The sequence below is a fragment of the Hippocampus comes genome, unplaced genomic scaffold (genome assembly GCF_001891065.2).
Source record: "Hippocampus comes isolate QL1 unplaced genomic scaffold, H_comes_QL1_v1.1 scaffold143, whole genome shotgun sequence".
In the NCBI taxonomy this organism is placed as follows: Eukaryota; Metazoa; Chordata; class Actinopteri; order Syngnathiformes; family Syngnathidae; genus Hippocampus; species Hippocampus comes.
In genome coordinates, this window is record NW_017805504.1 from 325,501 (window position 1) to 352,363 (window position 26,863).

Below are 26,863 nucleotides of genomic sequence, written 5' to 3' on the forward strand. Positions count from 1 at the left end.
GAGAGAAGAGGAATGAAGGTCAGTCGTAGTAAGACAGAGTACATGTGCATAAATGAAAGGGAGACCAGTGGAACGGTGAGTTTACAGGGAGCAGAGGTGTCGAAGATACAGGAATTTAAGTACCTAGGATCAACAGTTGAGAGCAGCGGAGATTGTGGAAGGGAAGTGAAGAATAGAGTGCAGGCAGGATGGAACAGCTGGAGAAAAGTGTCAGGAGTGATTTGTGATAGAAGGGGGTCAGCTAAGATAAAGGGAAAAGTTTACAGAACAGTTGTGAGACCGGCCATGATGTACGGTCTCGAGACACTAGCAATTGGCAAAAGACAGGAGGCAGAGTTAGAGGTGGCTGAGTTAAAGATGCTGAGATTCTCCTTAGGAGTGACAAGGATGGACAGGATCAGAAATGAGGTCATCAGAGGGACAACTCAGACAGGAAAGTTTGGAGAAAAAGTGAGAGAGGCCAGACTGAGATGGTTTGGACATGTACAGAGGAGGGACAGGGGATACATTGGTAGGAAAATGTTAGAGATGGAGCTACCAGGTAGGAGACAGAGAGGAAGGCCAAAGAGGAGATTCATGGATGCCGTGAGGGAAGACATGCAGGTAGTTGGAGTCAGAGTAGAGGATGCAGAGAACAGGGAAAGATGGAAATTAATGACTCGCTGTGGCAACCCCTGAAAAGGGACAAGCCGAAAGGAGAAGAAGAAGAAGATTATTTCTGCCACACCTTAATTGCCGGTCCCTGAAAATATTGTCTGACATAAACCGGTCCGTTGGGCAAAAAAGGTTGGGGACCCCTGCACTAGACAAAAAAAAAAAAAAAAAAAAAAGCTTTTCCGTAATGCGGGACAACCTCCATTTATTCACCTCATTGAATTCAGTAGAAAGGAACTCCACCAGAGAGGCATTACGCATCAAAGCCACCTTGTTATTTTTCAATAAACATTTTTTTGTCTGTGCATGATGCGGGCAACCCATATGCATCATCCATTTTCTGCCTCACTCGCTCCTCCTCATTATTCGAATCAGGCTGCAGCTCCTCAATGGCATTCTAATTCCAACCAGCCGGTGATGCCAGAGAAACCTGAGTGCAAAATGATCTAGGAAGCTCTCTGTTTTCCAAAAATCACTTCCCTTAATAGGATTTACCTACCATGAGGTGCTTAACATGAGCAAATGGTATTTATTGACTGAAACTGTCAGGCAGCTGGACGCATTTTGCCCATAATGCCGCACCAAAAATCCGTCGACGTCATTGAGATGGACCCAAGGCGAGCACACCGGGAGGAGCAGCGCAAGGGAACTGAATTGAAGCAGACCTTCATTATCAGCTGCTGTTGACTTAAATCGACAACGTATTTACTCTCAAACAACATCTTCAAAACATTGTTTTGTTTTCTTTTTTTTGGGAAGGCGCAGAACAGATTAATGGCACGTCCATTCACTTCAATGGGGAAAGATGACTTGAGATACGAGTCATGGAATCGATCCAATTCTTATCTCAAGGCACCACTGTCCTCGAAACTGTTTCTAAAAATGCGTTTTTGTTACCATCCTGTCATGATGCGTCAGTCTCCTGTTGCTGGAAAGCCGTGACACACACAAACACACACACACTTGTGCGACTCACAAACACATTGAGCTATGCAACCTCCTGTTGGAACCGACACCGTAACCGCATACACGTTGGCACAAGCCTGCTTAAAGGTTTTCCCTTTTTTTGTTTTTAAACTCCCCGTTTGATTGCCTGCTTGTGCTCGCTGTCTCTCTTGAAGGTGGAGAGCGGGTCAAACGCCTCCGAAGGTTTCGAGGAAAGATCGTCATCAAACGCGCCAGCGCCAAATCGCTGGGAGATGAGGTCATGATCTGTTGCGCAAGTCAGCTGACACCTTTAGAAAGCGCACAGGTAAGGCTGGCAGCCACATTTAGACTTCCCGAACTGTCCAACGAGATGAATGGGTGACACGAGTCACATGACTTGGCTCAAGTCACATGATTCGACTCAAGCTAGACTTATATTGGCTTTTTTTTCATTGTGGATATCTGTAACTCCGGTTTGAGATATCTACTGTTTGATTAACCCTTTCATGCACCCTGGAGCCTAATAACATGATAAGCTGTCCACTGTAGTAACCGCTGTCCCCGAAAGGGTTAATATGTCTTAATCCAAGTTGCAGATTTCTACGACTTCATTTTGATTAGCTGAAACTTGATTTAAGATTTATAGACACATACTGCATCTCAACAGGAAATGGCTGTTTTGCAAAATGGAACAATAGATCTGTGTAGCACACATCCAGTCGAGCCGTATGTTAAAATCGTGACGACCTCCCTGCATTCCGATTGCTCCAGGGAATGGGACCAATCTGATTAGTCGTACCGATTCGCATTCTCCGCTGTCATGGCGTCATCCCAGCGAGCGCCGAAAGGCATCCGACATGTTTCCATTCTGGTGTCAAATCAATTGGACAAACCCAATGATGCGGCACATGATTGACACCCGGTCGTAGGTCGAATGCAGGCGACACTCTCCACCCTCGGCAAACACCACCCGGCAGGCTCAGCTCACCGCGTGACTTCACACGCGGCTTATAAAAGCGATGATTACACCCTAAAAGCCTTAAAGTGCCCGGGGTTGTGATGTCATTCCAAGCGGTAACTGCAAGGCAAACATACCAGGAGGAACACGCAAAGTGTGTGAAGAGCTTCCAGAACGGTGTGTGCTGTTCAGACTCGGGACACCTCATCGTTGTGTGTACAGAGTGTAGCTGCCCTTACACAATAGCTTTTCACATGTTTCTATTGCAAACATGGGAAAAGTGCAGGGGTGGAAACAATGTCAACAATGCTCAGTTAACATCACTAAACTTTGCTCCATAGCGCAGTTACGACAAAATATAGATGAAGCACCATTTCACTTGGGGGCAAACCCCCAAAATAAATAACGGAGATGACAACTTTTTTTTTTCCCCACTACTGAAAGAAGTTTTTGTTGAAATTTATTGTGTCAAGTGGTTGCACAAAACAGAATCATTGAGATCCAGATAATTTTTTTAAGCAGATCTATAAAATTTAAAATGTTGGATTTATTTTATTTTAGTTTTGGGGGAACTTTTCTGTAGGTGGATGAAAGTTGTTGCTCTTTTTTTTTTTTTGTTATGCATGACAATCACTGACATTTATTTTGTTGAATTTCCTCAGTTTTATTGCATCAAACGGTGCAATAAAGATTAAAGATTATTTATCACGGAAACAAATTAAAAAATGGAGTGATCACATATGCAAATTAAGACTTTGTTATTACTGCTCTTAATCCAAGTTGCAGATTTCTACGACTTCATTTTGATTAGCTGAAACTTGATTTAAGATTTATAGACACATACTGCATCTCAACAGGAAATGGCTGTTTTGCAAAATGGAACAATAGATCTGTGTAGCACACATCCAGTCGAGCCGTATGTTAAAATCGTGACGACCTCCCTGCATTCCGATTGCTCCAGGGAATGGGACCAATCTGATTAGTCGTACCGATTCGCATACTCCGCTGTCATGGCGTCATCCCAGCGAGCGCCGAAAGGCATCCGACATGTTTCCATTCTGGTGTCAAATCAATTGGACAAACCCAATGATGCGGCACATGATTGACACCCGGTCGTAGGTCGAATGCAGGCGACACTCTCCACCCTCGGCAAACACCACCCGGCAGGCTCAGCTCACCGCGTGACTTCACACGCGGCTTATAAAAGCGATGATTACACCCTAAAAGCCTTAAAGTGCCCGGGGTTGTGATGTCATTCCAAGCGGTAACTGCAAGGCAAACATACCAGGAGGAACACGCAAAGTGTGTGAAGAGCTTCCAGAACGGTGTGTGCTGTTCAGACTCGGGACACCTCATCGTTGTGTGTACAGAGTGTAGCTGCCCTTACACAATAGCTTTTCACATGTTTCTATTGCAAACATGGGAAAAGTGCAGGGGTGGAAACAATGTCAACAATGCTCAGTTAACATCACTAAACTTTGCTCCATAGCGCAGTTACGACAAAATATAAATGAAGCACCATTTCACTTGGGGGCAAACCCCCAAGATAAATAATGGAGATGACAACTTTTTTTTTCCCCACTAGTGAACGAAGTTTTTGTTGAAATTTATTGTGTCAAGTGGTTGCACAAAACAGAATCATTGAGATCCAGATAATTTTTTTAAGCAGATCAATAAAATTTAAAATGTTGGATTTATTTTATTTTAGTTTTGGGGGAACTTTTCTGTAGGTGGATTAAAGTTGTTGGCTCTTTTTTTTCTTTTTTGTTATGCGTGACAATCACTGACATTTTGTTGAATTTCCTCAGTTTTATTGCATCAAATGGTGCAATAAAGATTAAAGATTATTCATCACGGAAACAAATTAAAAAATGGAGCGATCACATATGCAAATTAAGACTTTGTTATTACTGCGGGCCCACACGTGAAATCAAAGATGCCTGTTTAAAAGGGCCCCGTCAAGACTTGGGTACAAAGAGACTCTGCCATTTTGTTGAGGGTGGGGGTTGGTTGTGGGTGGGCTGCACCAACAACAGGTGCTCCCTCGCAGCTGTCCCGTCGGACTCGGAGGTGAAAGAGTCAGCAAGCGAATCTCTCGTTGTTCCTCCTTTACAACCCCGCTCAACCTCGTGAAGACAACTAACGCCTTCAAAGGGACACTTCAAGTTGGGTGACCAAGACCCCCCAGGTGAAAGAGTCAGCAAGCGAATCTCTCGTTGTTCCTCCTTTACAACCTCGTGAAGACAACTAACGCCTTCAAAGGGACACTTCAAGTTGGGTGACCAAGACACCCCTCGGCGCTCCCCCCACCAACACACACCATCACGAGGCTCCTCAAACTGTGACTGATTTTTCTGCTACTTCATAAAGTCAGACTTTCTCGGTCCAATACACATACTGATAGCATAGTATAGTGGCATGCTTTAATGCAGACTCTTTCAAGTTGAAAGAGAGCGCTTTAACTTTTGACCCTTTTGACAAGCATTGAAATAACTGACCAAAAGCTCTTTCGATTCAAGGCAACACTCCACATCAGACAATTTTAATCAGGAGTGAAGAACCTGACCAAACAGCTTTATTGCAGATTGTTTCAATTTAGCGGCGCTCGTGACATTCGACTGTCTCAAACAGGATTGAAAATGTTGACCTAATTGTGGACTCGTTCGAGTTTAGCGGGGTCTTGACATTTGACCTGTTTGAAACAGCATTGAGAAAACTGAATTCACATTTTCGTATACTTAAAGCCACGGTGCTATTTTATTTTCACCAAATAACTTGAGCAGACAAAAGGATTGAATCCATTTATTATAATAATCGTGATACTGAATCGAGTGCGACTGTGAATAAATGGAATTCCTTTGAGACAGCGATCGAGTCCCAATGAAGTTGTTACGACAGCCAACAGATGCGACATGAGATCAAGGACGGCACACATTTTTTGTTTATGCAGATTGTTTCAATGTAGCAGAGCTCGTGACATTTGGCAGTCTCAAACAGGATTGAAAATGTTGACCTAATTGTGGACTCGTTCGAGTTTAGCGGGGTCTTGACATTTGACCTGTTTGAAACAGCATTGAGAAAACTGAATTCACATTTTCGTATACTAAAAGCCTTTTTTTTTCGCCAAATAACTTGGCAGTTATTAAAGCAGACAAAAGGATTGAATCCATGTATTATAATAATCGTGATATTTAATCGAGTGCGACTGTGAATAAATGGAATTCCTTTGAGACAGCAATGAAGTTGTTACGACAGCCAACAGATGCGACATGAGATCAAGGACGGCACACATTTTTTGTTTTTGTTAAAGTCCCTGTGAAGTGAAAATAATCTTCAGATCACGCTTCAAAATCGTGAAAAACATGAAGATGAAGGCGCAGTAAACTCTGGCTGACAAGCTTGACCTTCGTTTCCCCCCTTTCTCATAGAGTGGATGAGGGATAGTTCATTGGCTGATCCCCAAGTGCATCACTGAGCCTCATTTTAGCCACGCCCCCACCCCAAAAAAAAATCGGACAAACTGAAAATATGAGAATCAGTTTAATGCTCAAATAATGAGTTCTACATACTTTGCATGTTTCCAGCAATTATTTTCAAACATAGAAACACATGTAAGAATGATTTTGACTTTACAGGGACTTTAAAGAAACGCTGGCACTCTTTTCTGCGCTAATACTTTTCGGTTGGGGGGGGGGTGGTGAATCCAACCCTGATTTAATGCATGAAAAAAATTTAGAAGGCGCAGTAAACTCTGGCTGACAAGCTTGACCTTCGTTTCCCCCCTTTCTCATAGAGTGGATGAGGGATAGTTCATTGGCTGATCCCCAAGTGCATCACTGAGCCTCATTTTAGCCACGCCCCCACCCCCAAAAAATCGGACAAATTGAAAATAGTGAGAATCAGTTTAATGCTCAAATAATGAGTCCTCCATACTTTGCATGTTTCCAGCAATTATTTTCAAACATAGAAACACATGTAAGAATGATTTTGACTTTACAGGGACTTTAAAAAAACACTGGCACTGTTTTCTGCGCTAATACTTTTCGGAAGGGGGGAGTGGGGGTTGGGGGGATGAATCCAACACTGATTTAATGCATGACAAACATTTAGCAGCACTATATGTCATCTCTGAAGTCCGGTGTGTGTGCTCAAAACTGGGAGTGGAATGATGACGTCAGTTATTTAGCCCGTGGCTCTATTGACTGTAAACCGTATTGCGTTGGGCAGTTTCAGTCAACGCTCACCCAGGGGACCGTTTGCAAAGCGGCTACGACAGCACGGTGAGCGTAACGCTGCCTTTGGTCCTCTTCAGGATGCCCACGGCCTCCTCGTGCGTGACTCCCTCCAGCGGCTGCCCGTTGACCGCCATGATCTGGTCGCCCCGCTTCAAGCGGCCGTCCTCCGCCGCCGCCCCCTTGCCAAAAACCGTCTTGACGTAGATGGGCAGGTCTCCGTGGGGGCTGCCGTAGCCTCCGACGATGCTGAAGCCCAGCCCGTCCGGACCTCTCTCCAGCGTGATGCTCTTGTATTGAGGAGGGCTGATGGGAACGTGGGGACACAATCAATATGTTAGGTAGTTAGTTAGTTAGTTAATTGTTTATTGAACATACAATACAACAACAATTGACAAAAGGCAAGCAAAACTACAAAAGGAAAAATAAAAAGTAAATATGGGGTGCGCCTCTCAAAATTTGGCCTTTCCAAAAGCAGTCACTGAGAGGGTCAATATTGCGATGATAATAATTAAAGCCCCGTGTTGGCGATTGAGTAGACAGAACGGAAAAAAACAGAAAAATTCTTATGAGCTCTGACCCTGGCTAATAAATCGTCGATTCGTTGCTATGATAATAATAATAATAATACATTTAATTTATAAGAGCCTTTCAATAATTCAAGCCCTGTGTTGGCGATTGAGTAGACAGAATGGAAAAAAAATGAACAAATTATTATGAGCTCTGACCCTGGCTAATAAATCGTCGATTTACCAAGTAGTGGAGTTGAAGCACAAAAAAAGAGTTGATACTCTTATAATAATAATAGTAATAAAAGCACCCTAAAAGTGTTGAAAACCTGATGAGCTAGAAGGAAAGATAGTTTTTGAAATTAGCATGACAAATACAAAACCATCTTTGATTAAAATTAGCTGCTGACTGCTGTAATTATGGAGTCGATTTCCACCCAATATATCAAAAAAGGGCAAACAGAATCATCGTGGAAGCTTCCAACCTGAGGTCATCCTGGAAGATGCAGCTGGGCACCTGGAGGCCTCCGGCCGCCTGCTCCTGAGCTGCGCCAGTCACTGTGTTATCCCCACCCGCCACCACCTAAACGCCACAAGCGGTTATTGGCACCAAAAAAAACAAAAACAAAAAAAAGAATATGGTTTCTGTGGGCGTTCTTACTTGCAGCTGTATTGTCCCTGTGGCATTCTTGAGCAAAGTGACAGCTTGCGAATGACTCATGCCTTCGGTAGAAGTTCCGCAGATACTGATGATCCGGTCCCCCACCTTTGAGAAGGATACATTGATGAAATACTGAGCTTGGGCATTTATGCGTGCAGGGTAATGATGCAATCATTCATTTGATTGTGTTTGGTTCGAATTACAATCGTTGTCATTGCAAAACAATCTGCGCATCATTTCTTTGCTCCGTTGTTTAGTTGGCAATCAAAAGCGACTGTTTGCAAACTGGATTTGCAATGTGGGCGAAGGGCAACACTTCAGGGGGGCCACGCTGTCTCGTGGGACAAAGCAGCGCATGGTTTTGTCCAAACGAGTCCCTTGTTAGCCTGAGCCGTCTGAATTCAAGAGGGGGAGATTTATTAGGCTCCAACAGTCTGCATCACACAGGGCAGCGATTGTCAACGTGGCCCTTTTCCCCCCACCCTTTCCACTCATGAAAAAGCTGTGGGCTCCGTCAGGAATTGAGACTCATTCCGGAATGGCTGGTATGCATATTTGGACGTCAAATGAAGACGCCTGCGATACTGACACCGAAGTTGAGTTATTTGAGTTTTGTGTTTTCTGGCGACTGTGCTGAAAATGCAAAATGTTTGGCAATTTAGAGTCGCCAGTCTTGTCTGGTATATCTACAACATTTCGAGGACAAATTGGCTTGCGAAGGACATCTGGAAAAGTGCAAAGATTAAAATGGCTGAAATTATCAATAACAATGTTCGGCACGCCACCCTTCTGTGACTGCCACCATTCGACGAGGTATTCATTTCATCAGCTGGGTGGGAGGCTTCTTTTTTTATTTCTTTGCTTTGAAATGTCTTGAATTCTTTGCATTGTAATGACATTTGTACTCTATTTCGCAGTAGTAGTAGTAGTATTTAGTAGTGTGTGCATGTGCATGGGTGGGTGTATGTACACTTGTACATTATTAACATCATGGCTCTACTTCTAAATTGAAATTATGTCTGTCATCTTTTCTGTTTCGTGAACTCTGTGTAGGAGATTTAATTAATGATGAGGGATCAATCACAAGATGCTTGTAACGGTCCAATTTCAAGAGATCCGCCATGTTCATAAGTGTCCACGTTGTTTCGATACATCCAAAAGAGACCCGCTGCTACCTTCTGTTGGCCACAGTTCATTTTTTTTTTTACATTTTGCTTTACTTTCCCAGCTTAATGATCAAACCAGAATTGGCCGAGATTTTTCTCTGCACAGCCCCAAAGAGCAATTGACGTCAAGGGGTCTCCTCGTTAGGTAGGACTGGCGTTCAAAGAATTAATTATTTTCTGCGCTAGGGGCCAAAACCATGTATCAGAAAAAAAAATAAAAATCTTGCTTTGGCGCCATCTGGTGGCATTGCATACCAAGTGCCTGTGTTGAACAGAGAGGAGGAGCTTTATTTGCTGTAGTCGAGCCATAGCTTTGACTTTGAAAAAGATGAATGGAAAATGTCGCACCATGAGCTTTTGGGTCTGCGCCGCCAGGCCAACGGGGTTCATCATGGCGATGAAGATGGGTATGTTGCCCAAAGGGCTGCCCACCCCGCCAGCTATACTGACACCCAGGGAATCACCGGGGCCTTTGGTGAACTCCGCCGTTCTCACCTCCTGGTGATCTGGAGCTGCAGACGTGGAAAACATTTGAGCGTCTCATTCCTGGAGCCAGGCCACGCAGTATTTCCAAGGAAAACTTACCCTGCTGACCCGCATCACCAGAAAGGATTCCTGAGGCCACCTTGGAAGTGCAGGATTCACTCGTTTGTTCCATTTGGGTAAGAGAAACCTGGCTGCTTTGGGACAGCCTTCGCTGCGAGTGGAAGGGGCCGGCTTTAAATCTCCCGATGTCCATTTTCAGCGAGCCAACGCAGCACTGAAACAGAATGACGACCGAGTTCCTTGATATGAATGATCCCCACAGTTGGCACACAGTGTCATCGCTTGTTGTCACTACCTTGAGGAGACCGGCGACTGCCTCCTGGGTGGCGCAGCGAACATCTTCTCCGTTGACCGACAAGATCTGGTCACCCTGCATCAGTCGGCCGTCTGTGTCCGCCAAGCCTCCTTTGATGATGTCGGACACAAAAACCCCCGTGTCATTCCTGGCAGATAAAAACAGTGATTTTTTTTGTTTGTTTTGTTTTGATAACATTGATCAAGTCAGAAATCTTTCAACGCAGTGGGCAGGGCAGGGTAACTCCACATCTCACTGGCCATTAGTGCAAAATCCTGCGATATTGTGAAAATCTGTGATATGAAGTTACAGTATATATCGTGAAAAGCCATCCATTTTCCGATCCGCTTTATCCTCACGCGGGGGGTGCTGGAGCCCATCCCAGCCGTCCTTGGGCAGTAGGCGGGGGATACCCTGAACCGGTTGCTAGCCAATCACAGGGCACACAGAGACGATCAACCATCCGCACTCACACTCACACCTCGGGATAATTTTTGAGTGTCCAATCAGCCTGCCATGCATGTTTTTGGAATGTGGGAGGAAATCATAGGACTCGGAGAAAACGCACGCAGGCCCGGGGAGAACATGCAAACTCCACACAGGAAGGCCGGAGCCGGGATCGAACCCACGACCTCTGCACTGTGAGTTGAAGCGCTAACCACTGGACCACCCTATCGTGAAAATCTGGACAATAATATGCTTGTGAAAAAGGTGAACCATCATATTGAGAGGGCTGACTTAAAGGGAGGAAAATTTATGATGTGGCTACCATCATCCCCTGATCTCAACCCTATTAACTAATTCACTCCCAAAGACGTTTTTAAACGTCTTTTCAGACTTGGTCCAGAATAGGCTGGTACTGAATGACTTAAGAGCCTGTGCCGCATCCTTAAAAGGAAGATCAGGGTGGACTCTGGGATTACAAAATGGTTTTCAGGGTAATCTATACCACGGATGCCTACATCGAGCATTAAATTACCTTTGGTCCCGCGATCTGAAGAGCAAAAGAAAAACAATAGTCATCAATCAGCTTTGTGAGTGCTCGTCAGCTGTCATTCGGAGTACAATTCTGTTGACATCCACCTCCCGCTTGGAAGGAGACAAGCATTATCGATCTGGGATTGGTTACCTCCTCCCCACGATGCTCAGTCCAAGTCCCTGACCGGGCCTCTTGTGCAGCTCCACGATGAACGAGTCCCACAAGTCCTCCTCCTTGTACTGGGCCTCGTCCCTGTAGACGATAAGCCGGACTCGTTGCGGGGTCTGCCGCAGCACGTTGATGGCCTCGTCATGGCTCGCCGCGCGCAAGTCGATGCTGTTCACCTGCGACACACCAGGGCGAGCAGTTGGAGGTGTCAATTTGAGGGGGAGGCGTTTAGTCGATGTTGCGCCCGTGGACTGCTTGGGGAGTTTATAAAGGGGTGGCCACAATTTAAGGAAGCACATTCGATTTCAGATTTCCAATCTGAACATTTTTCAGCCCGTCCTCGTCTTTCAAATACGATATCGAGCTCCCATTCAAAAATCCGACCTCTAGGATTTGATCTCCAGCCCAAAGCCGGCCATCCTTGGAAGCCGCACCTTCTTCGTAAACCTCGTGGATGATGATGGCCCCCTGCAGCCATGAATGAAGAGACATTAGATCGATGTTGTGAGAAAAAAAAAATCTCATTACCTGTTTAAAGCCTTCCTCACCAGCAGAGTGTCGCAGCCCCCGACGATGCTGAGCCCCAGGCCCGTCCGCCCTTTGGAAATCTCGATGGTGGTCTCACAACCCGGGATGATGGGGCACGTGGCCGGGTCGCAGGCCAGCGTCGTCGGGCTGGACGAGCGACTGTGACCTGAAGGCATATAAAGCAAGCCAACGTGTTTTATTCGATGCGGTTCTTTTAATTACAAACCCCGAATAAGCGGTCACAAACACTGACTCACTTGAAGATGTTTCGGGTCGGTTGACGCCGAGCATACTGGGCAGACCGGCCGCCTCGGTTTCCCCATTCACAGTTGCGGCGCGGCCTTCCTGGATGGTTACCTTGTCCGCTGTGGTCCTTTCACCAACCTCAATGTCTTCCTGATGGTGACATGAAAAGAATGCTATTTGCTCTGTTGCCACGTGGGTTTATTGTGCTTATGTCACAGTCATGGTGCAATACAAAGCGTATGTGTGTGGGCCTTCTAATTGGGGGCACGACATGCACGCTAGCCTCTCTGTGGTTTTTGTGCATCTTGGGAGCTGGGAAGTCTGAGCGGGCCACACAACGGCATTGGTGGGAGGAATGATTTGAGTGTACTTTCGATGGCGCATCATCAAATAGAGCGGCCACGCTCTCGCTCTCGAGTCACCGTGGTTCAAATTCAGACAAAATCTCTTGGATGTTCTTTGAAAATGGGCAAAGTGACCTGCTTTACATCAAAGTGGCAGACCTTTTTGTGTGTTTTCAGGCTTCTTGAGATGTTTTTTTTTTTTTCGTGTGCGTGCATCTACCCATGTCACGAACAGAAACTGGCTTCAGAGGCTGAATTGTCACAAAATACAGAACAGAAGTCTCATTTAAATGGCCAGAATGGCTTTTTGAAGCCAAAATGACAGACTTAATGTGTCTTGTCAGACTTATTTCTGGGTCGACTAATGATAGACACGTTTGACCAAATTTCATGGTAGGAACACGCACCGCTTTTCAGGGGCTGAATTTACCCCCTTCTTCCAAATTGCAGCCAACATTGCCACGCGCTACTCTGCCTGACCACTTGTTCATGCGCGCAACATGTGTTCCGACGCAACATGTGTTCCGACACTTAGTCGGGGCCCAGCTGTTTACCTCCGCGCGGGACCCGGCTGCGTCTCCCTCCGTTTCTCTCACGGGTCCCACCGCCATCTGCTCCAGGGCCCCTGTGTTCCTGTTCCGCAAGAGTCATAACTCACGTGAGCTGTCGCTGAGACAGTCTGCTCAGAAAAGGGAAGACCAGTTCAGTGGAAGGACAAAGCCTCTGTCATAAAAGCTAATTACACTCAGCTACAGGGTTTGTTTACCTTCTTCACTGAAGGCAACTAAAATAGCATTGGTTGGTGTTGATGTTTTGGTTAGCAACAGCGCTGAACATTTCTTTCCTTGGACACAAACTTCAAACGATCATCTTTGAAAGCAAGTGTGCACTGGGCTTGTTCATTCTTTTTGGTGTTCTGACGTCTCCCTCTAGTGGACGTTGTCTAACATTGCAACAATGAGATCAAGATGTATCTTTTACCTGATGAAGATGATTTTGACTTTAGATGGGGAGCTTTTGATAATGGAAGATGCATTCTGGTGGCTTTGGCCATAGAGGACCTGTCCATTAATCTAGGGCGGGGGGGAAAAAAAAACAAAGAATCAGCCGTGTTCGAAATGCTCATCAAATGTCCTACTTCTCACCTCGAGGAGCTCATCCCCGACAAGCATGCGTCCGTCAGTCCCGGCCGCCCCCGCGGGGTCGATGCCCACCACAAAGACGCTCATGCGGGCGCGGTCCCGGTTGCCAGCCAGGCTGAGGCCCAGGCCTGTCTTGCCCTTCTCCAGCTCGATCGCGTGCAGGGCGCCCGGGAGGCTGCCGTAACGCTGGACGATACTCTCTGAAATGCACCAGTGGAGGCATTTACTCGTCATCACGATTGAATGCAAACGTATTGTACGCCAAAGTTAAATACAACTGAACCGCACTGAACAAATGTACTGTGCTGGAAGAAAAAATGTGTTTGGTAAAGAATCATTGTATCTGGTATGTTCAATGTGGCAAACAGTTGCAAACAGTTACGTTTGCCAGACATTCCCAAACAGTTTTAATGGTTGCAAACAGTTTTTTCTTGTCGCCATCACATTTTGAATGACAAGAATAACTGCTGGAGACCATTCAACTTGTCGGCGAACGTCTTTGCGACCGTCTGTGACCTTGAACGAACGCAGATGGGGGAAAAACACCCAACATCTGCAGGATGCGCAAGCACTAGCAAACCATTGCCGCTCAATGAGATATGTAAGGGAGTTGTTTGATAGAAATCGTTAATGACACCGATAATCAAAATAACGTATGATGACGAAAAATAAAAATATTTTTGCGTGTTTTAATTAATCAACAAAAATCTACCAGCTGTTTATTAGAATAGCTTTGTAGACCTAGTCCAAGTGTAGAGACTAAAAGTTTGAATCATGAATCATGAATATATTAATAAACGTGACAAGGAACTCACCCCAGTTGTTCCCAAACTCCACCTCCTCCCCTTCTTCTTCTTCTTCCCCGTCTCCCGCATCAGCCTGAAGGGGCGGAGTCAGCGTCTCCGCCAGGGTATCGGTGTCCGTTTCCCCCACGTGGGGCACGACCGGCATGGCGAGGGCCATGCTGGCGGGCATCGCGTTTGCAGCGTCGCGCTTCTTGGGCTTCGGGGTGTGGAAGGGGGAGATCCATATTAGTGAAAAGGCCAACAGAATTCTAAATGCTTTTTTACAGAATCAATCGTTGCTTGAAGGTTTGCCAGGAGAGCGCAACAAATCATCAGAGGCGCATGTGTTTTGATTTTGCAGCATTATGTTAGTTGGGGCGGAAAAATGATTGGGTGTCATCAACGCTCGAGGCTCACTCAGACGACAGCGAATTCAATACGGTCAAGCTTGGTTCATTGAACCAAATTTGGCTTACACATTAATATACACTACTCACAAAACTTCACATGGGCTTTCTGCAGAAATTTTAGGACAAACCTCAAATGCAAACTGAATTTCATAATTTTTTAAAAAACCCAACACGGAGCAGAACAGCACAATTCTGTACAGGTCTTGACATCCTCTCCTATGCCTTTCTGTGACTCTTCCAGTCACTTCCGCGCTGCCTAAAATAGCGTTAATCCATTTTTAGGTGTGTTTTTTTTGGGTCTCATGATGACAAAATGTGAACAGTCTGATGGAGAGGAATACCATAGGTTCATCCTGAAATTTCAACCAGAAGCAGAGCATTCTGTTCCTACCTGAAGAACAAGAGACATTCACACTTGCGACACACAAGCCTGCCTACCCGTTTTAACATCAAGTGACAAATGAAAAATAAGAACAAGATGATTGGACACAGACAAACACTCAAGACGCCGGTCCTACGTGCGCATGCATGGCCATTTGTGTAGCATTCAATAGACTGACTTTTTGCAAATCGCGGCTAGGGTGTTGCACACATTATCAAAACGATGTTACTCATTCACTCCCATTGACTAGTGTACTCGTCAATTCTGTTTTTCAACGCTGATGGGCGGGAGATCCTCTGATGCTGCGCCACGATAAATTTCAAACTGGGAAACAACTTCACTGATGCACAACCACCACTAGATGGCATTAATGGCCCATTTTAGAAATTAGATCAGCACAAATTTGTGAGTCGGCTACATTTTTGGGAAACCATTGTTGGACATAAAACAATGTCTATTTTTTTCATTTGGTGGATTCGTAGGGCTTCCCGTTGGTCTTGAAAATCTCAGAATGTTCCAAAATGGCGGGCAGTGAATGAGTTTTTCATCATCATTGCAATTTATGGCCTGGTACTATTCTAGTGAGAGGACACGAGTCATCCATTTCAGCTGCCATGCTCTGACGAAAATGCAAAAGTTTGGCAATTACGCATCATTCGTCTGTTTGCAAGACATTTGTGGAACAGGTTCCCTTTTGAAAGACTTGTGAAAATGGCCTCAACAGACAAAATGGCTGCTGGATTTCAAACAAGCTACCATCAATCGACTGCGTTAATTTAAGTCATTACACTGTGAAAAGAAACAAGAGTTGTATTTTTTTTGTGGCTAAAACAGTAATTTTACTTTCAACAACTTTAAAATAAAAATGATTGACTTTTATGGCAACAATGTTAGCACAACAAAGCGAGCAAGGTGTTTTTTTTTGTACCAAAACAATCTGCCGAGTTGTTTTTACTTGTAACTCAGTTAGCAGAGCAAAACAAGGGACAACAGTTAATTTCTTTGTAGTGGAACATGGGAAAGCCAATTTTCACAACAGCAAATCTTAAAAAAATTTTTTTTTTTTACAGTGCAGTCACTATTTGTTATCATTGGGGGAAAGGGAGGCATATTTTCAAAATAAATTTCCGCACTCAAAAGTGAATTGGGGCGCGGCTTCAATTGCCATCATTTGAGGACGTACGGTAGAACTTGCATCGAGCACTGTGAATGCATTAGCTGTCACATGACATAACGTTGCCATTGCCCCATTCCACAGCACGTGCGTGCACCGAGAAGGACAAGAGGAAGGCCACAACAGAGACCCACAAACCTTAAACGGGGTAGGAGTGAAAGGGTTAGTTGGGGAGAGGCGGAGGACAAGTCTACTGTGACTGTCACCCTCCTATAGAGAAGAGACAAAGGGTGACAACTTTAGACGATGACGCATTTGTGACACAACAACGATTCACCCACTGTGCTTTCATGTGCAGTGCAAAAAGAACAGCCGCTGAGTTCAAACGGCTCCAAAGCGTCACCAACCTTGTCCTCCTTGTCTCTGGGTAGAATTGGTGCATTCTCCTCGATGGACTCGGCGCTTGTCGATGACTACATGACACAATACAACATCAACTTGTATTACACGGTGCTCCCACGTAAAGTGAGTCCCGTATTTTCCGCACTATAAGGCGCACCTAAGAGCATTCAATTTTTCTCACCGACAGTGCGTCTTATAATCCGATGCGCCTTCTATATGGATCAATATTCTGATTTCTTGTACAAAGTGTTTTAAATGTTCTATCAAGCGCTTTGTTACAGCTGTAGCGGTTGTGAAGGCGTTATAGAAATAAAGCTGTATTGTATTCTATTCCTTTTTATTGTATTACTTTTTATTGTATTGCCTTTAGCGTAGCTCCAGCTAGTGGATGCATAACGCACCCGCAGCCACTATTATAGTTTCTATTCTATGCACCCTATAATGCAGCGCGCATGATATATGAAAATAGTTTTAAAATAGGACATTGATTGAAAGAGTGCCTTATAGTGCGGAAAATACGGTACATACGATTTCCTCTTTGGCAAACCAAGACCAAAATGACCTCTCGATTTTTCTGCCATAAAAGTAGTTGCTTCAAACAGAGCTAATGTTACCCCGGAGTCAAGATACACTTCCTTACAACACACACACACAGTAAACAGCTCAGCTGCATCAGGAGACACTCACACCGCTTTGGCATGCACGCCACAGTGCTCATGCCAGGTAATCCATCTCTCTTATATTCCGTCTCCCTGGTTTCTATTGCATCAGCCATCAATCACACTTGAGCTTGCCTTATCGCTGCCGCTCTCCTCGCTTTTCTAAGCAGAGCGCCCCTCTTTCAAACCGTCATCTTCACAGATCAGCATAATTAGAGACAAACTTGGGGAATAAAATGGGACAATCTGTCTGATCACTTCATCAACAGGCATCATGAAAAAGGCTTTCCTATCACTGGGGGGATCACAGCTGCGCCAATGGCAAGAGCACCCAGAAATGACGCCATGCAATAGATTGACAGCAAGTCGGCCATTTTGGCATGCAACGGCCATGGAGAGTCATTTTAGTGGATCCTTCAAAAATGAACCGGTCGTGAAGATTTTGCCCCCAAAAATTCTCATGAAGCAGTCACTAAAAAGACAAAGGAAGTCAGGAATTTTCTGTTTGCAACATGACATTTCGGTAGGCCACGAAAAGAGTCTTGAGAACCAATGCCCGAAAAGTCATAGAAAGTCTGCCATTTTGGTTTGAAACAGCCATGTTGGAGACATTTTCTACTTTTGAGACCTACCCTGGGTTTCTGGATAATACTCTGCACCAGGAAGGACACGGGATTGCCTGCCCTGCGTATGGCCTCCACCGCCTCCTCGTGACTGGCGTCTCTTAGATCGACGCCGTCCACCTGATGGGTGAGGTTCACTCTTATTATCCGCTCTCCAGTCTTGTCTGAATAGCCCCCAATTGTTGGTTATTTACTTCCACAATCCTGTCTCCGGTCTTCAAGGTGCCGTTGTGTCCGGCGGGACTGTCCTCCAGGATATGCTTGATGAAAATGCCCCGCATCACCTCGCCGTTGCTCAGCCGGCTGCCCATCCCGCGGCCCCCGACAATGCTTATGCCCAGGGACTTGCCGGGCTGTCTGAAGAGCTCCACTCTGAGGGCGGAGGTACCACAATCAGTTTACATCACTTTTATTCTATTCTTTATGTTTCAAGTGATCTTTTCAAATGCGTGACTCAACTTTGAACATGTATTATGAATAACACATTTTAAATATGAATGTTCATTAAGGACATGAAAAAAATAGTACCGTATTTTCCGCAGTATAAGGCGTACCTAAAAGCATTCAACTTTCTCAAAAGCCGACAGTGCGCCTTATGATCCGACGCACCTTCCATATGGATCAATATTCTGATTTCTTGGCCGTAGTATTTTAAATGTTCTGCAAAGCGCTTTGTTACAGCTGCAGCGGTTGTGAAGGCTCTATATTAATAAAGCTGTATTGTATTGTATTGTATTGTATTGTATTCTGTTTAGTGCAAACGCAGCCAGTGGATGCATAACGCAAACGCAGCCATTATTGTAGCTTCTATTCTATGCGCCTCACAATGCGGTGCGCCATATGTATGAAAACAGTTTTAAAATAGGCCGTTCGTTGAAGGTGCGCCTTACACTCCGAAGCGCCTTATAATGCGGAAAATACGGCAATAATTTTTTTGGGTCCCCTGGACATACTCACAGTCGCGGTTGATTCCAGTTGCTATAAGACACACTCTCCTCACCCTCACCATCCTCCCGCTCGGGAAGGTTGGGAACGTCCCTACACAGCAAGGGAGACACTTAAAAAACGCCCTGGGTTCAAAAAAGCACCGCTTCCTTATTGTAGACGAGACTCGGTCAACGTACTTCGGAGGCGGAACAAACGCCGGTTCAGAGAAGACGTCGACAAGGGAGACACTTTAAAAATGCCCTGGGTTTAAAAAAAAGCATCGCTTCCTTTTTGTAGACTAGACTCGGCCGACGTACTTTGGAGGCGGAACAAACGCCGGTTCAGAGAAGACGTCGTCTTTGTCCCTCGGCTCCACGCTGCTCTTATACTCCTCGAGATATTCTGCTGGGACGTACGTGATGCTGGACAAAAACACAAGTTGAAACAACGTGACGTTTGCCTCGCAAAGGCACACAAACGTGCTGAGTTTGGAAAGGTTCTTGGTTATCCGGCGATGTGAAAAAGTTGTTAGTGTTACTAAGTGATGACGGCATGCAGACAATAGAAGGACGAATGGAGGAAAAGAACACCAGGACGGACGGCCAGGACAATGCCGGACGGTTAGTCATACTCACACATAAAATGGGCACAGATCATCCTCTGGTGAGCAAGCAGATCTAGAACGGTGAAGAGTTGGCGTTTATGCACCGAACAGAACTGTGCCTTTGTTTAGTTGGCCAAGCATGCAATAATCCTCTAGGGTTTTTTTTCTTGGCTAAACCGAAAACATTCATGCTAAAAAAATAAATAAATAAATAAAAAAAATCCAGTACTAGAATACTGTGTTCCACCTTTATATGACCGTTTTTCTTGCATAACGTACCTATTTATAGCGACTGTTTTTATGGCCTCTTACAGCTCTTTTTTTTTTAACAATACAGATGCTGTGAGGTAATGAAAACACAACAAATATTTATATTAAAGTGCAGTGAAATATATATGAGTCAATTAAAATGCACTGCACACAAGAGTAAAATAAAGACAAAACGAGTCTTATCAGATTAAATGCAAATGTATTTGACCAAAAAGTTAAATACAACTGAAGTGAACTTAACAAATGTACTGTAGTGGATTGTAATGCAGTGATTCTTGGCAAAGTGTGCGGTAGGGGTAGAACTGTTAAAAATAAATGAATAAATAAACATAATAATTCCATAGTCTCCCTATATGGCTGATTTTTACCGATTGCGGGGAGTCTTGAACACATCACTGAGGGTTAAACGGGGGTTTCCTGTATTTAGTCTTGCCCATTGCTCTTACCCCATATCTGATCCGATAAGAGAGTGCCTGCGCAGCATGGCGCGTGCCTGAGCGTTGGTCAGCTTGGCGGTAGGTTCCCCGTTAATGGCCAGGATGAGGTCACCCACGCCCAGGCGGCCGTCCCGACTGATGGAGCCGCCGTGGATGATGCTTCGAATCAGCATCCCCAGACCGTCTTTCATGGCGCTCACCGTCATCCCTGCGATAGCCGTAAAACCACAGCGCCGTCAATTCACTCCAGTGGGTTTGGGTTCTGTGAGTTGGAGGCAAAGTGACTCTTTGGGGACTAACAATCCAATGTACGGTACTGTCTTTTCGAGAGTCTTTTTTTTTTTTTTTGTTTTGAATAAATGAGGTGTTTATTATTGAAGTAAATAGACGGCGTTCATTCACCCGTCTCAGAGGCTTTAATACAATTTCAGCATTTTAGGGAGGTTAAGACATGAATTATGGGAGACATCTATTTGGGGAAAGACGCTAATTTGTTTCCACTAATTTTGAAATACATTTTTTGAGGAAATATACGCAGAGGTAATTCGTCCAGTTCCACACCCAAAAAACATTTTGGGAGCATTTGTGCATTAATTAGTGGTGAGGCATCTACTTGGGGAGAGGCCCTTATTTATCTCCAGAAAATGAGGCTTGTATTATTTGTATAAATGTCAAAACAGTTACCCAATTACGTTGCCTAGTTGAGTTTAACTCTGGGGCTTTTGTGCAACTTCCTCCTTTCCTCAAATGTTTTGGTTGTGTGAAGGCCACTATTAGAGAGAGACATTTATTATTTGTTGTCTGGGGGGGAGAACTTGTCAAAACCTCTTTTGATGTGAAACAACTTCATTTGAAGAAATGAACACAAACCAAGACTGGAGTTGCCCTTGACAACCGTGATCGTCCGTTCGAAACTGCTCCCCGAGGTTGCCGCTCGGTCGCCAGCGTCTGCTCTCGTGTCGACTTCCTCGTCCTCCTACGGGGGAAAAAAAAAAAACGACAACAGACTCCTGACCTCTTCTGCTGTGTCCAACACGGGCATTGACACAAGAGTTCAGAACAGTCCTTCTCAAGTTACCTCCATGGAGATTGGTTGTTCCACAAAAGTGCTGGCGGGCTCTTCCGCGTGACATTGAACCAATTCTGACGGTTCCGGCTGGATTATGGGCGTGATTTTGAGGTCATTAAACGGCCTGTAGGAGTCGAAGGCCTTCGTGGTGTCCTCGGCCGTGACTAGGTCCTTGTCAGAACCGCCTGCAGGGGCTGTCACCGATGTCGGCCCATAGTCGAGATAACTTGAAATCTGTGTTGCGCATGGTTAGCTTTGTAAGGGTTTGTTGTCCTTTTTTTTTTTTTTTTTAAAGAGACCATTCATAATTTTTGTCAACAATATGAACCAGGGTACTTTGGGTGGCACAACACAAATGACTACGATTGACTTCAACTGAAAACGAGGAAAAACCTTGTAGTTGGTGTTCCGCTCCAAAACGATCAAAATTAAATCTGGCGGAACCGGGTGAGGATGATAAATGAAGTGAATGTCGTAAATAGGTGTACAAAGAAGATGGCTAGCCACGAAGCAAACCTTCATAATCGGTTTGGTGGAAGACATTTAATCCCAGGTATGTAGGGAAAAAAATGTGGTCGGACTATGTTTGAATAATTTTGCAAAAGAGAATGGCTAGCCTGCTAGCTAACGTCAGCAAGCTGTCCAACACGAAGCAAACCTTCATAATCGGTTTGGTGGAAGACATTTAATCCCAGGTATGTAGGGAAAAAAATGTGGTTGGACTATGTTTGAATAATTTTGCGAAACAGAATGGCTAGCCTGCTAGCTAACGTCAGTAAGCTGTCCAACACGAAGCAAACCTTCATAATCGGTTTGGTGGAAGACATTTAATCCCAGGTATGTAGGGAAAAAAATGTGGTTGGACTATGTTTGAATAATTTTGCAAAACAGAAGGGCTAGCCTGCTAGCTAACGTTAACAAGCTGTCCAACACATCTGTGCCACGGTGCCAATCAACAGAGATATCAACAATTAGTGTCAGCCGCATTTCTGGGAACGCCCTCCCATTCTTGGAACCTTTTGGACAATCAAAACAATGACAAAACCTTTTTTTTGTTGAGATGCACAAAGGGCCAAAGTGACCTCAACTCTGTTTCCACTCTTTTTGCCTTGGTCAAATGACATGTTCGGGTTTGTTTACTGTGAGGATGCCTGAGGGTTTGCCACTGGGAATTCTGTGCGACGACATCATACAGTGTTCTTCTAATTTGCGTAGATGTCTCGCTGCTCACCTCGGGCGTGGATGTGTGCAGGAAATCCAGGTCGGACCTACTTCCATGAAGGGCAATCATCGATGCCTGGAAAGTGTCCTCTTCGCCATAATAAGTACGCTCAAGCGCCTTTTCGTCCACTTCGCTAGTGTCCACCTGGCAGGAAAAAAAAGGTACATTTAACCGCCAAATCAAAAATGTTGTCAAGTGTTTAATTGTTTTTTTTTTTTTTTTTTTTTAAATAAATCCTCACGGTTGCTTGAAAAGCTAACTAACCAATGCCGGCTCTGCCCGAAAAAGGACCACGCTGGGCAGTTCATCTTCATCCCTGTCTTGTCGTAAACTACTGCTGAAGTCAAACGAACGGATGGTGGACAGCGACGTGACTTCCTGCCCAGCATAAAGCTGCGGTGAGTAGGAATCTCCACTTATCCCCTAGGAAAAGTGAAGAGATTCTTTCAGTGTCTCCAAGTGTTCGAGGATTACGATTGTCCGGCTCAATTTTGAGAGGCTCCGCCGCCAACGTGCGTTCCACATCCTGTGGGAGTGCGGGATAACTCTCACGCCGGCTGGTAATCCGTCTGACCTCGACACCGGTAATCCGAAGGCAATACAAGCGAAAATGAAAGCTGCGGGTTGTGATGAAGAGCCCCTCGCACCCCCCACGCCTGCTTGTGACCTTGTCGGACTTGTCATTGGAGTTTCCTGTTTGATGGCGACTTTCGAGTGTTCAAACTTCCACTCCGTGCGCGACATAGTCGATCACCCATCACAGTAAAAGGCTAAAATAAGCCACTAAAAAAGACAGACAAATTCAAAGCCTTTCGATAAGATTTAATTATGAGTGACTTGAAATGACCTAGCTTGAAATGTAACGCGACCCCAAACACTGACAAGACACCAATCGTCGGATTCAAAATACTTACGGGAAGGGGTTTGGCCACCCCGATCTGCACCATGCCCAGCTCAGCCCCCTTGAGAGCTTGGACAGCGTCTTCCAGGCTGGCGCTCTCCAGGTTGGTGTCGTTGACGAACATCAGTCGGTCCCCCGGCAGCAGTCGTCCGTCCTGCTCGGCCACGCCGTTGGGTACCAGGGAGCGGATCACGATGACCGTTTTTGCCGGGTCCAGTGGGTCCTGCGGTGGAGCCGCATGGAATAACGTGTAACCAGAAGCAGGTTTAATTTCAAGACAAGAAAAAAGTTTTGTCCTTTCACACCTGGTAGTCGAGAATGCTGAATCCCAACCCTCCAACTCCTTTTTCCAGCTCAATATTTTGGATCTCCAGCTCCCACATGGCCAAAGTAGACCCCGTCGCCTCCGGAGTCAGATCATTTGTCGCTTCCGCCGTTTCCACCGCGTCGACGCTACTCAGGTCGTGTGTTTGTTTCTCCTCAAAAGGCAAACAGAGACGCTCAATCTCTTGTTTGGCATACTCGGCCTTTGATGACATGATATCATAATAAGCCAGGAGCTGGCTTTGAAGTGTTCTCTTTCCAGTCACCATTGTTGGCGACTGCCGCTCAAGTGTGTAACTGGAGTCGCGCTGCCTTTTTATTTTTTTTTGTGTGTGTGAAACCTTAGTCCATCACGCTTGGCAGTGTGGAGAACTAATGGAGCGACTGACAGTTCGGGCTCACCTAATTACACGTGAAGAGGCTACGCTGTCGAGGAAGACAAGGACACTCGTGCAGCGGTTGACAACCTTTTACATGACACGGCATCATCATTTACAGCTATGTTAATGCAAAAAAAATAAATAAATAAATCTAATCAATTGAAATGATTGAGGATTATTAACTGCCTCCTTGGGGCTCTTTTCCACCACAAACCTGCGACACGTTTGACCCATTAGGGCCACTGTACACTTTTTTTTGTTTCGTATGTGTTATGCATTGTATTAGCAACCATCAGCTTTTGAGTATTTCGGGACACTTTTGACCCATTAGGGCCACTGTACACTTTTTAAAAAATCATGTTTTGTTTCGTATGTGTTGTGCATTGTATTAGCAACCATCAGCTTTTGAGTATTTCGAATCAAGCGCGGTAACAGAAAATCAAGTACCTCTAGTGGCGATCCGGCAGAGGAAGCTTCTACTTGTGGGTTTGAAGCGTCACTGTCGGCCTGCAGGTTAGGGGCAGGTCTGCAGCATGTCATGTACACACACAGGGGAAGCTCCTTCAAGATTCGGACCACCTCCTTGTGGGTCTCACCGATGAGGGATATACCGTTGACCTGAAACAAAAAAAAAAAAAAAGGCATTGATATGAAGATGGGAAGCCATCGTTGCGGTGTGAAACGCTAGCTCCTCCCACTTACCTCTACTAGTTCATCCCCACTGAATAGTTTGGCGCAGCGGCCGACGGGTCCTTCGGGCAGCACGGAGCGGATGTAGTGATGGCCGCCGTTGGCTTTCAGACTGATCCCCAGGGCCCTGCTCTCGCTACTTGAGCCACCTACATGAGCCATAATCATTTCATTCGCTCAGCTAACAAAATGAGGGAAAGTCAGCTCTTGAAAAACACTTACGACGACTTCATTATTTGCGCCCAGAATCCCTTGCCACTTTTTCACAAGTTCCTCTTCCTGGAAGGGTGTCAGCGTTGTTGTACCTTTAAGGGAGGACACAGTTAACAGTGCCAGCTAATCTCAAACAACACGCACCATTTGAGCATTTGTAACTGTGTTGCTAGGTTGTTTGATACACCCTCACCCCCACCCCCTCCCCACGGCCTCCTACCATCATTCTCTTGTGTCAGCTGATCTACAACCGGCGTGACAGCAGGTCCTTCGTTCATTGTCTGTGGCTGCTTTTCATCTGGGCACACAAGGCACCGTCGATGAGGGAGGTCAGACGTAATGCTCGACACAAACAATGTGGAACTGTTGCACTTGAAAGTATGTTGCAGATGAACGATACATTTATTTTGTCGAAACTACACCAATAAAGATAATGTATCACTGCCCCGTTGTGGACCATCCAGGACACCCAAAATGTATCGGCAGTGCGAATGTTCCCGTTGAACGTCTTGAACTAACTTAACCTCACAATGATTTAGCCATGAATCTTCACTATTTGAAAGAGCGCTAAGCCATGCCCCGAACAGAAAAATATTTAATGCCCTCAAAATAGCTTGCAGTTGCCTGTTGAATCCACAAGGCGGCAGCAAAGCACTACCAATGTCAAAATGAAACTCCTCAACTCACTTCAGCATACGTCTTTGACACTATGATGCCACGAGATGAAGCCAGAGCAATAAGTTTGAGCAAATAGACAAAACTGTGGATATGCCGTATTCTTTAAAAAAAATGTAGTTCCGACCAAAAGAATAGAAATATGCGAAAATTGGAACAAAACACTTGCTTGCACCCGCAGCCTGAGCCTACCTTGGTAAGTTTCCGTCGGTCCCTCCATGTCGAGCTCCTTCAGGACCGCCGCTGATGGGGGCAGGATGGTGACGACGGGGGCCACAGCAGGTGGAATCTCATCGGGCCGGAATCCCCGGCGAATCAACTTCAGGTGGACGGCCTGACCCGTGTGGCGGAGGACTTCCACGGCCTGTTGGTTGGTGTATCCCTGGATGTCCACGCCGTCCACCTGCAGGGGCGGCGAGCGAGCGGGAGCCCGGGGATTCATACACACACCTTGTGAGTGTTCTACTCTTAGCCAACAACATTGTGATGAAAATGTCTCCCTGTGTTTGGAACAATTTTGCATCCCAAATTGTACCAAATACAGGGAGACATTCCAAAAAAAAAAAAAGTAGGCGATCCATTCAGAACTCATTTTTTATGGATAGTCTTTAAGAACGCGATGGCTCATTGTGTTGAATCTTTGATATTCCCAGGAAAAATGTGCCATGAATTGTTAATTCCTCAAAATTATGCAAATCCACAGACTGAATGGATTCATTGCTCCCTATCGATGGCTCACATACTGTAAAACATTTCCCACATAACATATATTGTTAATATTAGTGATAGTAATTCGCGTTGACCTTTTTAAGGGTTGGGGTGGAGGGGCTAAATGATTGCAGCACTCGCAAAAGGTGAATGAGTCACCAGATTGATATTGAAAAACAAAAAAATCATTTAACTCCAAGCAGGGTCCGACATGAAGCCATTTTTGGTGGTACCAAGTTGTGGTAAAAAAAAAAGCCATCGTTGCGGTGTGAAACGCTAGCTCCTCCCACTTACCTCTACTAGTTCATCCCCACTGAATAGTTTGGCGCAGCGGCCGACGGGTCCTTCGGGCAGCACGGAGCGGATGTAGTGATGGCCGCCGTTGGCTTCCAGACTGATCCCCAGGCCGCTGCTCTCGCTGTATTTCTCCACTTGAGCCACCTACATGAGCCATAATCATTTCATTCGCTCAGCTAACAAAATGAGGGAAAGTCAGCTCTTGAAAAACACTTACGACGACTTCATTATTTGCGCCCAGAATCCCTTGCCACTTTTTCACAAGTTCCTCTTCCTGGAAGGGTGTCAGCGTTGTTGTACCTTTAAGGGAGGACACAGTTAACAGTGCCAGCTAATCTCAAACAACACGCACCATTTGAGCATTTGTAACTGTGTTGCTAGGTTGTTTGATACACCCTCACCCCCACCCCCTCCAC

The 26,863-nt window shown here is 45.4% G+C and overlaps 1 protein-coding gene across 1 annotated transcript in view; it reads right to left on the reverse strand.

Annotated features, from left to right (window-relative positions):
- Window positions 1-5,837: 5,837 nt before the first annotated feature.
- Window positions 5,838-26,863, reverse strand: part of mpdz (multiple PDZ domain crumbs cell polarity complex component) — a 40,985-nt gene continuing 19,959 nt past the window's right edge. Inside the window, exons 20-51 of the mRNA XM_019877430.1 lie at window positions 26,665-26,778; window positions 26,445-26,591; window positions 24,312-24,482; window positions 23,466-23,636; window positions 23,174-23,383; window positions 22,524-22,682; window positions 22,269-22,403; window positions 21,047-21,271; window positions 20,839-20,944; window positions 19,978-20,176; window positions 19,293-19,334; window positions 18,967-19,079; window positions 18,688-18,769; window positions 17,925-18,102; window positions 17,740-17,850; window positions 16,454-16,519; window positions 16,245-16,316; window positions 14,171-14,357; window positions 13,359-13,555; window positions 13,195-13,286; window positions 12,768-12,846; window positions 11,881-12,019; window positions 11,644-11,789; window positions 11,480-11,563; window positions 11,078-11,271; window positions 9,949-10,096; window positions 9,693-9,867; window positions 9,456-9,619; window positions 7,942-8,046; window positions 7,766-7,863; window positions 6,556-7,077; window positions 5,838-6,203 (exon numbers count right to left, since the gene is read on the reverse strand). Of these exons, the coding sequence (XP_019732989.1) occupies window positions 6,807-7,077; window positions 7,766-7,863; window positions 7,942-8,046; window positions 9,456-9,619; window positions 9,693-9,867; window positions 9,949-10,096; window positions 11,078-11,271; window positions 11,480-11,563; window positions 11,644-11,789; window positions 11,881-12,019; window positions 12,768-12,846; window positions 13,195-13,286; window positions 13,359-13,555; window positions 14,171-14,357; window positions 16,245-16,316; window positions 16,454-16,519; window positions 17,740-17,850; window positions 17,925-18,102; window positions 18,688-18,769; window positions 18,967-19,079; window positions 19,293-19,334; window positions 19,978-20,176; window positions 20,839-20,944; window positions 21,047-21,271; window positions 22,269-22,403; window positions 22,524-22,682; window positions 23,174-23,383; window positions 23,466-23,636; window positions 24,312-24,482; window positions 26,445-26,591; window positions 26,665-26,778 (4,380 nt within the window). The 3' untranslated portion in view covers window positions 5,838-6,203; window positions 6,556-6,806. The remainder of the gene's footprint in view (window positions 6,204-6,555; window positions 7,078-7,765; window positions 7,864-7,941; window positions 8,047-9,455; window positions 9,620-9,692; window positions 9,868-9,948; window positions 10,097-11,077; window positions 11,272-11,479; window positions 11,564-11,643; window positions 11,790-11,880; window positions 12,020-12,767; window positions 12,847-13,194; window positions 13,287-13,358; window positions 13,556-14,170; window positions 14,358-16,244; window positions 16,317-16,453; window positions 16,520-17,739; window positions 17,851-17,924; window positions 18,103-18,687; window positions 18,770-18,966; window positions 19,080-19,292; window positions 19,335-19,977; window positions 20,177-20,838; window positions 20,945-21,046; window positions 21,272-22,268; window positions 22,404-22,523; window positions 22,683-23,173; window positions 23,384-23,465; window positions 23,637-24,311; window positions 24,483-26,444; window positions 26,592-26,664; window positions 26,779-26,863) is intronic.